The sequence below is a fragment of the Cebus imitator genome, unplaced genomic scaffold, assembly GCF_001604975.1.
Source record: "Cebus imitator isolate Cc_AM_T3 unplaced genomic scaffold, Cebus_imitator-1.0 Scaffold81, whole genome shotgun sequence".
Taxonomy (NCBI): domain Eukaryota; kingdom Metazoa; phylum Chordata; class Mammalia; order Primates; family Cebidae; genus Cebus; species Cebus imitator.
In genome coordinates this window covers 1381299-1395674 of record NW_016107396.1, presented here as the reverse complement: position 1 = coordinate 1395674, position 14376 = coordinate 1381299, and the positions used below count along the sequence as shown (strand labels likewise).

The window sequence follows — 14376 nt, the reverse complement described above, 5'->3', positions numbered from 1 at the left end:
TACACTTCTGGTAAACTGGTAGTTAGGTCAAGAGGCTTAATTAAATTTCTGAACATTTGCAAGAATGCTCCAAAGATGGTATTTTTTTCTTTTTGAGAGACAGGGCCTCACCCTGTCATCCACACTGGAGTACAGTGGCTTGATCATAGCTCATAGTAACCTTTAACTCCTGGGCTTAAGTTATTCTCCCGCCTCAAGTAGCTGGGACTACAGGTACACATCACCATGCTTGGCTAATTTGTAAATTTTTTGTAGTGATGGAGTCTTGCTGTGTTTCCCAAGCTGGTTTCAAATTCCTTGACTTTTGTGGTCCTCCCACCTAGGCCTCACAAAGTGTTAAGATTATAGGCATGAGCCACTATGCCTGGACAAAGATAGTATTTTGAATTTCCTATAGTGTGACATAAGTAGGCAAATAATGTTTGCTTGTCTTGCCTTTTTGTGATGTTAAGATTGATCAGTGGCTTCAGGCCTTATTACTATAATGTATCTTATTAAAGTTCCTCATCAGCCTTCCATGTGATGGATCATCCATTAATGGTCATTGGGTTGATCTGTTTGTTAAGTATTTTGAAATGATGATATTCTAACTCTATCCTTTTGCATTCATTAGCTTGAAATTTCTATAAAGAACTTTACCTTAGCTAGCGATTTAATTTCCTATATGACTATTTGGTTATAAGGACAGGTGGGATAAATGCTTGACTTTTCCCCTGTATCAGCAGATATTTAGAATAATGATTCTTTAGACTCCTCCAAAAGTGACCTGTGAGCTTTTGTTTTTAATTTTTTTTTTAAGTATCATTCAGAACAGATGGATTTAAGCATATTTGATATATTTAACACCACTGAAGTTTTTTGTTTGGTGACCAAATTGTCCCATCTTCAACCAATGGGAAGACATTTAAATTGACTTTAGAGATCTTCTGATATGATCTCAGGAGAGTCTGAATTTCCAGAACTCTCTTACATTGTATGCTCCAGACTTGCAATTAGCTCTTTCTCCAAGGAATGGTAAGATTTTTCAGTACTCAGATAAACCCATTAAGGAACTTACTTAAAAGATGCTTGTTGGAAATCTAGTCTTCAGGTCATCGGCCTTTTCACTATCCAGTGCTGCCTCTATAGATTGAAACACACAGTACTAGTCACCTTATCAACTACTGCTGCACCTTTTTTCCCAGCACACGTTGATAGCTGCCAGATTCACCATCCCAGCATTCTTGTTGCTTGGGGTTAGCCTTGTGTCATGACTTAGACCATAAAATATAAGGGGATGGGTGCTAGAAACTTATTTAGAATTGATATGTAATTTTACCTTAAAAAAAGGGGGATCTTGCTTTTGAAATTTATTTTTCAACGTTATATTCAATTAAAGAAACTGTTTAGGGATGGGTGTGGTGGCTCACGCCAGTAATCCCAGCATGTTGGATGGCCAAGGTGGGAGGATTGCTTGAGCCCAGGAGTACGAGACCAGCCTGGGCAACATTGTGAGACCCCCATCTCTATAAAAAATGAGAAATTAATGAGATGTGATCTCACACCTCTAGTCCCAGCTGCTTGGAGAGGCTGAGGTGGGAGGATCACTTGAGCCCAGGAGTTCAAGATTACAGTGAGCTATGATTGCATTACCGTACTCCAGCCTGGGTGACAGAATGAGATTCTGTCTCAAAACCAAAACAACAACAAAAAACTATTCAGGACAGTTCCTCATTTTCCATACTCATGGAAGGTACAAGTGGTCTGGATAAGTAAAAACAATTGAGAGTTTATAAATCATCTGTTTCTTTTTGGAGTTTCCTAAATGTTCTTTAGCATATACAGATTTATCTTCCTAATTATGTTTAGTTCTGGGTATTATCTAATAATTATAATAGCTAATGATAGTGTTTACTTTGTACCAGGAAGTAGTTTAAATATTTTTTTGTATTAACTCACTCAATCCTTGAAACGATCCTATGAAATAGCTATAATTATTATTCTAAAATTACAGAGGGAAACTGAGTAAAGAGAGTTTATGTGCTTATCTAAAAGCACACAGTCACACAGCAGTATGTGTGAGAACCAGGATTCTAACCCAGGTGCTCTGGTTCCAACTATATTAAAATTGGCTTCCATTTTCAGAGTACAAATTTATTAGCAATATATGGTGGTGGGCTAGAAATCTATTTCGAAGTGGATTTAAAATATATGTGTTTTTCATTAGCATATTTTATGGCTTCTGTTTAAGATTAGTACATTTAATTCATGTTACTACAGTTAGATATAGGACCTTTTCGTAGATATCTAAAATTGCAGGCAATCCAATGAGATATTGATTTCATTTGCTGTATTGAAACTCTTATGTAAGAAGTAAAACCCAATGGCATCATGAATGAGACAATTCACGTAATCCTTATAACATAGATAAAAATGCTACAAACAATTTCTTAGTTATAGAATCTATAAAGTTCTGATAAGCTTACATGTGTAAAAGAAGCTAATAATAATTTATATTTTAAATGTGTATCCTTTATCCATGAAGAGCTGTCATTAGCCACATTCATCATTAGACATATTGTTGAGAGATATAGTGATGAAATAGATGCACAAACACACTAGATAAATTTGCCATAATTCATAATGATACATTGCCCAGGCCACCTTGCTCTTAGTTTACCCCATTTTGTAGACCTTAAAAATAGATGTACTGGAAAGAAAAGACGTCTATCCTACACACTCTTAGCTTTTTAATTTTAAACACGCTATACTATTTTTCTTAGATGTTAGCATTAAAATACTATTTGAGACATTAAAATGGTTTAATATTAATCTCTCAAAGAGAAAGAATAAGAACAATTATGTTTGCTCTGTGGTTTTATGAGTAATAATTAGTTATGCAGAACTTCAATAGAGAAGCAGTTTGATACAGTAGCACAGTTTTTCTGCTATTCTGTTTTAGCATGTGTAAAATAAGGGATTTAGTTAAATCAGGGTTGCATATGCACACAGGCATTGGGCCCTGGGTTGAGCCCAAACTTCTTTTCACAATCCTTCTTAAGGCATTGTATGCAGGTAGTTACTGTGGTCTAGTAGAGTTGATCCCAAAGATGCAACCAACCTAGTAGGATTGAGTGTATGGTAAAATGGTTCTTCCCTTCCTTTTTCAAAATAATACCTCAGAAAATATATTTGAATTTTCATGAAGTCTCTGTGAGGTACTCTTTTTTTTTTTTTGAGACAGAGTTTCACTCTCTTGTCCAGGCTGGAGTGTAGTGACGTGGTCTTGGGTCACTGCAACCTCTGCCTCCTGGGTTCAAGTGATTCTTTTGCTTCACCCTCCCAAGTAGCTGGGACTACAGGCACATGTTACCATGCCCAGCTAATTTTTGTATTTTTAGAGGAGATGGTGTTTTGCCTTATTGGCCAGGCTGGTCTCGTACTCCTGAGCACAAGTGATCTGCCTGCCTTGGCCTCCCAAAGTGCTGGGATTGCAGGCATGAGCCACCATGCCCTGCTGAGAACTCTGTTTTGAACAGTAAAGTACTATTTGAGAAGACATGGCGGAAACTGAATTAATGGATTGTAGTTTTGCATGCATATGGAAGCCCTGATAGAATTTGCTAAAAAAAAAAAAAAAAAAGGAGATGATGGCATTTCACGCAGATTTTGTCATTATTTCTTGGAGCATAGCTTCGTAATTAGAATTGTTAGATGTTGTAAATGAATATTATGAGGATTACTTCAAAAAGTGATGTTGTAAGTGCTTCTCAAAGTACCTTTTTGTTAAGGATCAGTTTTTAAAAAAATTTCCTGTTTGTTGCGAGTGGATACTTTTGTAAAATACAATAAAAATGAATTATTAGAAAAATGAAATTAAAAAAAACACCTACAAAGTAGGAATCAAAATTCAGCAGACAAAATTATTCTGCCCCATTGCTATGGAATTTTCCAAAGCATTCTCTTAATTTTTGCAACAAATAGTTTATAGTGTGACAATGGCCACAGACCAAAACTTTGTATGGCAGTGGGGTTATACCCTAGAAGTCACAAATATACCTATGCAGAATGGATGAAGAAATGTTCTTTTCTCATGTTATGTGCATTGTGGTGCTGGTAGCTTTGCCTCAGATCAAGAGTCAGCTCACTGTGGCCCTCGGGCCAAATCTGGTTAATCACCCTGCTTTGAAAATAAAGCAGGAACACAACTGTACCCACTCACTTATGTTTTATCTACAGCAGAGTTGAGTAGTTAACAGCAGAGGCTATGTGATCTGCAATGCCTAAAATATTTACTATGAGGTCCTTTACAGAAATGTTTGCAAACTCCTTCTTTAGATTTGAAAATGATAGTTATGAATGATTGCTACTTATATATTACATGTTTCCATTTTTCCCTGACTACATTATCTTTGTTTAAATGTGTTAGCCATATTGTTTGACTTTTTTCCTCTAGTCACTGATGAACCTCAGATAAATTCGGAGAGAAGTAAAGAAAAAGAAAGGATCAAGAGTGATCGCGTAAAGAAGAGGAAACCAAAGCGAAAAGATTATCAACCCAACTATTTCCTGTCCATTCCAATCATCAACAAAGAGGTGGTATTTTTTTAAAAACTATTTTTACTGTGAAATTTTATTCTACATTTAAAGCACACTAAATGCTTATGAGTCCACTTGCTCTCAGCTTCCAAGAGTCTTTGGTGGTGGCATTTTACTAGGATTATATAGGGAATATTTCTATTTAAGTAATAGAAATGTATTTAAACAACATGCTTGGAAAATATTTATTTTTTTTATTTTTTTGAGACAGGGTCTTGCTCTGTCACCCAGGCTGGAGTGGAGTAGCACAGTCATAGCTCACTGCAGCCTTGAACTTCTGAGCTCAAGCAGTCTTCCCATCTCAGCCTCCAAAACTGTTTAGGCAATCATATTTAAACAGTAATTTTGCAAAAACCACTTGAAGAAAGTGTTGCCAGATGGCATGTCAAGGTCATTTCCAAGTGTTTGTTCATTTTATCTGAGGGACCCTTTGGAAGCAGAGAGCAGTGACCAGTTGAGAAAAGAAAATTCTGAGATCTCTGTTGGGGTTTCTTGCTGCTTAATCTTGTTTATGATAGTGATTATTTCAACATAGTTTCTTTAAAAAATTACTTGGTGTTGTAGCAACTTAATATTGCACCATAAACTTGGTAGAAATCTATTAAAAATCTGAAAAGTTAATGTAGTATAAATAATAGAAAATGGAACCAGCCAACTAGCTCATACTGAGAAAGCCCTGAGAGAGAAAACTCTTGCATCTCATTACAATTACTGAAGCAGTGAGGTAGGAATTAAAATGCCTCAGGAAAGAACACCTCACTTGGAAGAATGACTGTTTTCACTCCTTGGCCCAATTTAAGAGTCAGATCTGAATTTCTGTTTGATTTCGGGTTATAATCTCTTTGACCAGGCACATTTTCAGGTTGCTTTTCCCATTGTTTAACTAGAATGTCTCTAGGGAATGCTAACAAATTGTTAAAAATCAAAACAAAATTAAAATGAAAAATAAATATCAAAACAAAAATTATGTTAGGTCATTCTAGGAAATATCTAGTCTGTGACACAGTTTAGCTGGGGAGAAAATATACATAAAAAGAGAAAAGTTACCTAGCCATGTAAAATTTTAGATTTGATTTAGTGAAGAATCATATTCTGATTATACTGATACATATTTGATTCCTTTGGTTGAGGAGTAGTTCTTCTTGTTTTTTATTTTATTTTTCCGAATCCTAACCATTTGGTGACCAGGGAGAGGAATAGTTCTTAAAGGCCCTAATAAGGGCCAGATATGGTGGCTCAAGCCTGTAATCCCAGCACTTTGGGAAGCTGAGGTGGGTGGATCTCTCAAGCCTAGGAGTTTGAGACCAGCCTGGGCAACATGACAAAACCCTGTCTTTACTAAAAGTACAACAATTAGCTGGGCATGGTGGCTTGCACCTGTGGTCCCAGCTACTCGGGAGGCTGAGGTGGGAGAATTGCTTGAGTCCAGGAGGCAGAGGTTACAGTGAGCTGAGATTGCACCGTTGCACTCCAGCCTGGGTGACAGAGCCAGACCATATCTCAAAAGAAACCCACAAACAAATAACAATGAAAAGTCCTAGTGAAATAGTTCTTAAAAGTGCTTAGGCGATACAAAGTTAGTGTAATTAGTAATTATGTATTTTGTTAAAATACTTGCAAGTTGTTTGAAATTTAGGATCATGTATACATATGGGGATTAGGAGAGCTCAGGGAGTGAGAGGTGCCGCTGCTTTCATGATCAGTCAGACAGAAGCCAGGTCTAAGGACACTGAAAGTCAGACAGTTGAAGTGACTTCCCTGCGGACACGAGATTGGTGATTGGAAGAGAATCCAGATTCTCTATTTTGATTTGACAGAGTCTTTCAATGTAGATGATCGATGAACACCTCAGGTTGTTGCTTTCACTAGGCTGCTCATTTTATGCTTTTCCCGTCACCTGTATTCCTTGATCCCAGGGGAGACTGAGCAGCATCTCTGCGTCACTCCCGTGTCTGCCCCCTCCCCTCCTAGCCATGTCACCAACCTGCTTATGTACTTCAGGATTTTCCTGTTGGTAGGATAAAGACAACCTCTTTTCCCTGTTCTCTGAGGTTTTGCCTGCTCTGTCCTCTCCCTTTCAGCTCTTGCTTTTTCTGCCCGAGCTCTTCTATCTGTCCTTGGGCATGCCAGGTTCCCTCGGTCCCAGAGAAACCTTCCCTGGCTGGAGTTTTCTCCTTGCTCCTCTTGGTTTTGTTAATGCCAGAATCTCAGCTCAAACCTCTCTACCCATGGCCACCCTGTCTAGTCTAGGTCAACTACCCACTTTGCTTGCCCATTCCTGTCAGCTAAAGGTTTTCACAGCTTTCTGTTTGTTTTTTGTCATCCTTGCAACTTTACACCTGTCTTCCTCACAAGGTTGTTAGCGCATGCCCATACCTAGGCTGGTGCCTGTTCAAGAGTACGTGCACACGCACACACGCCCTCTCGCTCTTGTGCTCTCTCCTGTTGTTTCATGGTGAAGGCGTGTTTCTGTCATTCCAAGTTAAAACCAGAACATTTAAAAATAATAAATACAATGTAATGGTAGTTTCATAATACAAGTTCAACAACAGTTGCTTGTTTCGAAGGAGGTAGGGTAACTTATAATAGGGGAAAATGCAGGTTTCAAGTGATCATGAAACCAAGTAATTTAATGTTTCCCTTTCAGGAGACTTATTTGTAGTTAACCACTTAAAGCTTACGTACAAATATGGGGAAGAGATGTAGGGATCAGGCAAGATTAGGAGTTATATTTTGTATCTTCCGCCTGAGCACATTTTTGTTTGTTTTAAAGTGTCTCATGTTAATTTTCTTTTTAAACTACTTATGAGCTTTTGTGGGAAGCCTTGGGAAAAGAGTAGCATTTATAACATTGTTTCAATGGAAGACTGTATTCCAAGTTCCAATTAAGTGACCTGCAAACAAGCTTTTGGAAGCTAGCACATTCACAATGAGTTGCTCTACTTTTAGCCTCTACATGTTGGCATCTAGTTTTAAAGAAAAAAGTATTCAGAATTCCACTGGTCTTTGATTTTAAACACATTCTTAGAAGTTTGGAATTCTTTATTAGCGGAAAATCTTGATTTCATATTTTAAGCAACAGAAAATGGATTAGGATGGCTGCTTTAAAAAATCCTAATTGGAAGTATATGGAAGTATGTGTTTCCATTAACTTGCAATTGCATGTTAGTTTAAAAAGAAAAGAAGAAAACATTTTGATGGGGATATAGTAAATCCTAAATGTTTCTTAAATGGCTAGAATTTTTAAATTAATTCTAACTGGATTTAACCATATATTGGTTTTATATGCCTTCTTTTGAGAGATAATAATACAAGAATCAACACTGAAAAAATCAAGAAACAGTCAGAAGCTGATTGAAATTAGGAGTATATTATTAATTTTTTGTTGATATCTTTTAAAAATATGCTAATAGTATATTTTTAATTTTTTAGATTTTCTTCAGGGGCTTTTCTTTTCTTCTCTCTCTCTCTCTTCCTTCCTTCCTTCCTTCCTTCTTTCTTTCTTTCTTTTCTTTCTTCTTTCTTCTTTCTTTCTCTTTTCTTTTTTTTGAGACAAGGTCTCACTATGTTGCCCAGGCTAGTCTCAATCTCCTGGGCTCAGGCAATCCTTCCTTCTCAGCTTCCCAAAATGTTGGGATTACAGGTGTGAGCCACCCATGCCCAGCCTCTTCAGGGGTTTTAAAAGTCATTTGTTACATTTAATTGTGTATTTCAAAATTTTGCAATGTGAAAATTACTGGTCTTAGGAAAATATGGACGTGGATTAGTGCATTCAGTTCTTTTCTGGAAAATAATAGTAAAAGTATTTGATGTCATCAGGTGTGTATGTTAGGCACCTGGTAGATAAAGAACATTCTTTATTTGAGGATGATTTTTAAACTTTTACTCCAATTATTGCTATATCATGAGTTTGTCAAGTTCTTTGATAGTTGTGGACAAGCAAAAAAAATTAAGAAAAATTAGGTAGCAAATTAGTGTGATATTTCTAATAAGTCTTAATCAGGCAACAAATTTGGGAACAATATATGTATTAATAACAGCTTAGGAAAATTCCAAAAACAATATCAAAAGGTGAGGTCAAAGACATTTTCCCTAGAATGTAACTCTTCTCTCTCATGTAGAGGCATGCTAACTTTAAGGCATTTCCTTTGAACTCATATATGATTTGAGTCAATTAGAAAGTTTAAAAGATATGAAAACAAATTTTCTAATTGCATTATTTTTAGACGTGGAATATGAGAGTGGTAATATTTAGCAGATGAATATTAGCTTTTATTCTCTTAAATTACTCAGTGAATGAAATATTTAAGATTTAGGTAAAGTTTTTATTTTTACAAGTTTCACTATTTTATTTGAATTTGACTTTATAGTGTTAGGTTTCAAAAATGTGTTTTCTGTAGCACTGCCAGTGGCTGGGGATTATGGTGACAGATAAGCTTTAATGATTTTATGGAATTTTAAATAATGGCTGTAAAAATTAGTTTCCCTTAGCCTTTGATGTCATTGGTATTTTTAAAATATGACATATAAAGAAGACTGTAAGGTGTTTTTCTTTTCTTTTACTTTTTAAGAATATAATTAAGATTAAAAAGCATGAAAAATATTACCGTTATATCAAGAAATACATAATCTGGAGAATCAAAGCATTGTTAGAAAGATATTGCTTGATTAGATTAACCTTAACATTTTCATAAGTTTGGGGTTAATCCTGCATAAGTACTGTGTGACTTGAGAGAAATAATAGTCTTTAAAGTATTTTACAGTTTTCACTTACAGTTTTATATGCTACTCGATAATTGAAAGATACTAATTGGTCTAAAACTATTTTACCATGTGGGACATTTTACCAGAATATGGAGCATACAAATGGATAGAATTTTGAACATTGCCCTGAATTTACATATAATTAATATTTGAAGTTAGAATGAAGACTAAGTTAGTGTGAAAATATAAATATTCTATGTATTAAGTGCAAGTAACAATCCCCTATCCAATTATGACAACCAAAAATATCTCTAGATATTGCCAAATGTCCTCTGGGAGGCAAAATTGCACTGGTAGAAAAACACTGATTTGAATAGTATTGGTGCTGTTGTGTACCTTCTGTTTGGCAAATGGTGAAGAGCTTACAAAGTACTTTCATATAGCTTTTCTAATATGATCTTTAATGCAACTTTAAGTTTGGCTATGCAAAAATCCAACTTTAAAATAATTGTGGAGTAATGTGAACTTATACTAAAGGCTTTTTATTTTTTTTTGAGGGCCAGTGTGTTGTGTTACATAGTGTCTTAGTCCATTTTGTGCTACCTGAGACTGGATAATTTATAAAGAGCAGTTTATTTCTCACAATTCTGGGAGCTGGGAAATCCAAGATTGAGTAACCAGCCAGCATCTGACGAGAACCTTCTTGCTGCTATTGTCCCATGGTGAAAGATGAGAGGGCCAGGGAGAGAGTGAATGAAACAGTGAGCAATCTTAATGGGGGGACTAACTCATCCTTAGGAAGTTCACTTCCACAGTAACAGCATTAACCCATTCATAAGAGCAGTACCCCCATGACCTGAACACCTCTTGTTAGGCCCCACCCCCTGATACTGCATTGTTGGTCCACTTTCCAGCACATGAACTTTGGAGCACACATTCAAACCTTAGCACTGATTAGACTTTCTGAAAATCCCCTTAAATGTCTTCCCTGATGTTTCAGTTCTTAAGTCCATGACCACATGTCTGCTCCTCTCCTTTCTGTTTCTCATAAACAGACAAACTCCTTGTACCCCTCTTGGTCTTTTTCCATATTCTATTGCTTTCTAGCTACTTCTCCTCACTCCTGCTGGATCTTTTCCTCCAGGTGCCTCTGTCATATTTTTCATATGCAGTTTATTCTTTTGCTTGCTTGCTTGCTTTTTTTTTTTTTTTTGCTTTTGGAGCGGGTATATGGTGTTGAGATTTTTAAAGTCTGTGTTTCAGTTTATTTTAACAGAGATAATACCAGTCTCTATCTCATGGGACTGTTGGGAGGCTGCACTGAGCTAATGTAGATATGTAAAATATTCACTGTGATTCCTGGAACCTAACGAGGACACAGTAAAGGATAGTTGTTGCTGCTACTGTTTAAATATTGTTTTTTATTATCAGCACTGTGTTGTAAGCAAGTGATCGTGAAATTAGACAAAACTAAGCCAATTCAGAGGGTTATTGCCGGCAGCCATGGAGGACTCTCCGTCTTTTTAACCCATGGCCCCAAAAGGAGGGTGTTAAGACCTTTTATGCCCGTAAACCACCTCCTGGGCAGGGGTGGGGGCGAGGGGCTTTGGACATTCCAAGGGCCAGTGGACTTTGGACATTTTGTAAACCACCTCCTGGGCAGGGGTGAGGATGAGGGGCTTCGGACATTCCGATTGTTACCTAAGTGGTTCACAGAAGTCAAGATAAGCGTTAGTTTACACATTGTCTGGGTAGGGTGGAAATTATAGACCTTAGTTACTTACTACAAGCTGCAGGGGCCAAGATGGCGTGGGTTTGGACTGCTTGCCTGTCACATCAGGGTTACAGAGAGCAGTTTCAACAGAAAGCGGAGGTATGGTTGAGGTATGCAGTTTTATGGGGCTTTTACCATGTCACAACTGCAATGTGGTGAGACATTGCCCTCAAGCAGTTTATAATTTCATTTTGTCTATAGAAACTGCGACTCCCTAAGATTTTTTTGTATACCATTATGTTTGGAGCATTTTATTTATTAGGCTATGAATATTCTTTTATTGAGTATTACAGAAGCGACATCTTGTGTTGGGAAATGTTAGGTGTTACTGTGTAACATCATACAAAAAAAACACCATTTCCTCTGTTGGTATCTAACAGATTATAAGGAACAGAGAAATGCTGAGGTTATTTTAGGTGATGTGTATTTATTTTAAAGATACATGATACTAAAGAAAAAATTATTCATGACACTTGTTAAAGATGGTATGGCAGACTGTATTCCAGAGGGGCCATGATGGCAGATACAGGGATCACTGCAATGGGGTCTCTCAGCTGGGGAGAGAAACTGGGCTCAACTCCAACAAGGACAAATGGAGGTTTATAACCAAGGAGCAGAGTGGAGGTCAGTGAATGGAAAATTACTGAGAAGAAGGGTGAGGGGTTTCTGGCTAAACAGACTGGGCAGGATTGTTGCTGAAGGGAGGCTATGGTGATAAGATAGCTGAGATATGCAGGGTGGTTAGACACCAAGTGTGGGGGATTTCTTTAAACTGACTTGGCAGTATTCTTGCTGAAACTAGATTCTACAAGGACAGAGAGAGAAGCCCATGGTTAGGGCTAGTCAAGCAGAAGACTCAGAGAGGTCTGACTAAAGTTTTGGTCAAAGGAGAGAGTCTCTGTCAATGGGAAGTCAGATCCAAGGACAGCATCTCATGATTTGCACAATCCCATTAGCAGATAATGGGAACATTGTTCAGGATACAACAGCTACTCTTGGTATCAGAGCCGTTGGCTATGCTCATGAGTCAGTTCTTTCTCATCTCTGCTTTTTTATGGATTCTACATTGACTGTTAGCCCCCACTCTTTCCCTTTTTTCTCTCACGAATTCTGCTGCCTCAGGGCTTCTAGCTTCTGTTCCCTTAGGGCTTGTCTGTGTTCTCTTTTCTCTGTTGCTGTTGTTTTCTTTTCTATTTTGCTATTTTGCATTCAAACTACTTTCCAGTGTATTCACATTTAGAAGTTGACTAGAATTGCATCTAACTGAAAGTGGAGGAGGGAAGATGCATCTTTCCTCTTCCTGTTTCAGAGGAGTAGGTGCTGAGAGGGGAAGGGAGGTGATGGACCAGGTCTGTGGGGATTTCTTCTGGATGCAGATTTGGTTTTTCTAACGTGTGCATTTGGACTTCTTTGCAACTCTTCATGGTAATGCCCCTCTTCACAGGTCTGGAAAAATGACAGTAGTCATTTCTATTGAAATTATTGCTGTCTTAAAAAATCCTAAAGGCCATGAGGAATGGGTTCACAGACACATTCACTTGGAGACAAATAATTATTGCTTCTAACAGAAATGGAATGTTGTCTGCTGGCTTGACCTTTCTGTGGCAAGAATAAAGCCTTATTCTTAGGAACGATCATAGTTATTGAGTCATATTGGGTATTCCAAGGACACATTTCTGAAAATATGCAGGGCCATTGAGAGGTTTTTCTAGTCTGATAGCAATCTGATCTGCAAAATAAGGGTATTGGGTTCAGTGCTCTTAAGATAGACAGTCATCATGCTTTAAAACTTACACATCCATTTAAACTGTCCAAATCAACTGTCTGTTTGAGAACAAGTAGACAATTAAGCATTTGTTTGGTTGAAGAATCTTAACATTGTTCTAATTTTGGTTGTTGTTTATTTTCTTTTTGATTTATGTTTTACCATAAAGAAATTTTGCATATCTAATCACTGTATGTGTATATGTGTTATTAGATTATAAAAGGAATTAAGAGCCTACAAAATGCAATAATACAACAAGATAAGCGACTGGCCCAAACAATGGTCAGAGATGGTTCCTTTCATGTTACCCTGATGGTGATGCAATTATTAAATGAAGATGAAGTAAACATGTGAGTAATATATCTTTCTTAAATATAATTTTCCAAATTTTATTACTTTAAAATGAATAAGCACAGCAGAACCCAAAGAGACATTCTAAATTTTAAAGAACTAGTCTCCATATAATTTATTCCAATGAATAGTTAATATATGGAATGTACTGCGTAATATTCTTTTAAATCTAGACTTTTAAACTCTGTTATGGTTATCAAGTGGTAGCCCTTGGTTATGTAATTGTTTTGCCCATGCTTATAATATAAGTACTCTGGACCTGATCGTTTAGCTTAAAATTCTAGATACGTATTTTGGAATCATGGCACAACCACCTCTTATTATCTACCTCACTTTGGGCAAATCATTACTTTCTAAGTAAATGGAGAAAATAATAGTACCAATATGTGCAAGAAACCTTTGTCTAGGGCCTAGCACATAGTAGGCACTCTATTATTAGCTATTAGAGCTGGCATGTTATTAGGCCACTGGACAACCTGAGTTTCACCTAAGTCATTCTTAGAGTTACTGTACTCTACCCACCCCCAGTGCCACCATGCCAGGGTTCTGCCATAAAGGTTGAAGGTGAGTCATTGATTACTGTTTTCCAATCTGGAAGAAACCTTGTTCTTCCCCCAGTTCTCCGGGACAGTCTATCTGTACTTAGATTTTCTCTTCCTCTGTTACGTTGTATATAGCTCACCATATTAAGCTCAAGCCTAAGATTTTTGGAAAACCAAAGCCAGGCTGAATTGCAGGTTGCTTTTGTTTTCTACTTTGACAGCTATATCTCTTGAGGGAATGAGGAACAAGGCTTGAATTAGGAAGGGGTTGAGGAAAAGGTAAAATAAAAGGGATAAGATGAAATAAATTAATAACTCAAAATATTCAACCCCTTTATGATTATTATAGTTGTGTCTTTTAAACAGTAGAACCTCATGTTTTTAGAGTTCAATCTTATAATCTGTCCCAAGCCAATGCACCCAAAGCAGGCTTGAGCATCCTGCAAGGACAGAGAGGAGGGGAGATTTTATTTGATTGACGGTGATCACTTGGCCAATCAGAAGAAAAAAGCAGTACTCTGACATTCTTGAAAGAAGAGAATCCAAAGAAGATGCTATGCAAGATGAAAGGTTGCAAGAAAGGAGAAGTGCTCTGTGTGTGTTAGAATGGTCAGGATTCTCCAGAAAAACAGCACCAATAGCAGCGTATCTATGTAGATATC

The 14376-nt window shown here is 37.1% G+C and overlaps 1 protein-coding gene across 3 annotated transcripts in view; it reads left to right on the top strand.

The window, feature by feature from the left end:
* Nucleotides 1-14376, top strand: part of AKAP7 (A-kinase anchoring protein 7) — a 142484-nt gene that overhangs the window by 19721 nt on the left and 108387 nt on the right. For all 3 annotated transcript variants that reach the window (XM_017533246.2, XM_017533247.2, XM_037740200.1), the window contains exons 3-4: nt 4436-4575; nt 13035-13171. In XM_017533246.2, coding sequence (XP_017388735.2) covers nt 4436-4575; nt 13035-13171 — 277 coding nt within the window. The remainder of the gene's footprint in view (nt 1-4435; nt 4576-13034; nt 13172-14376) is intronic.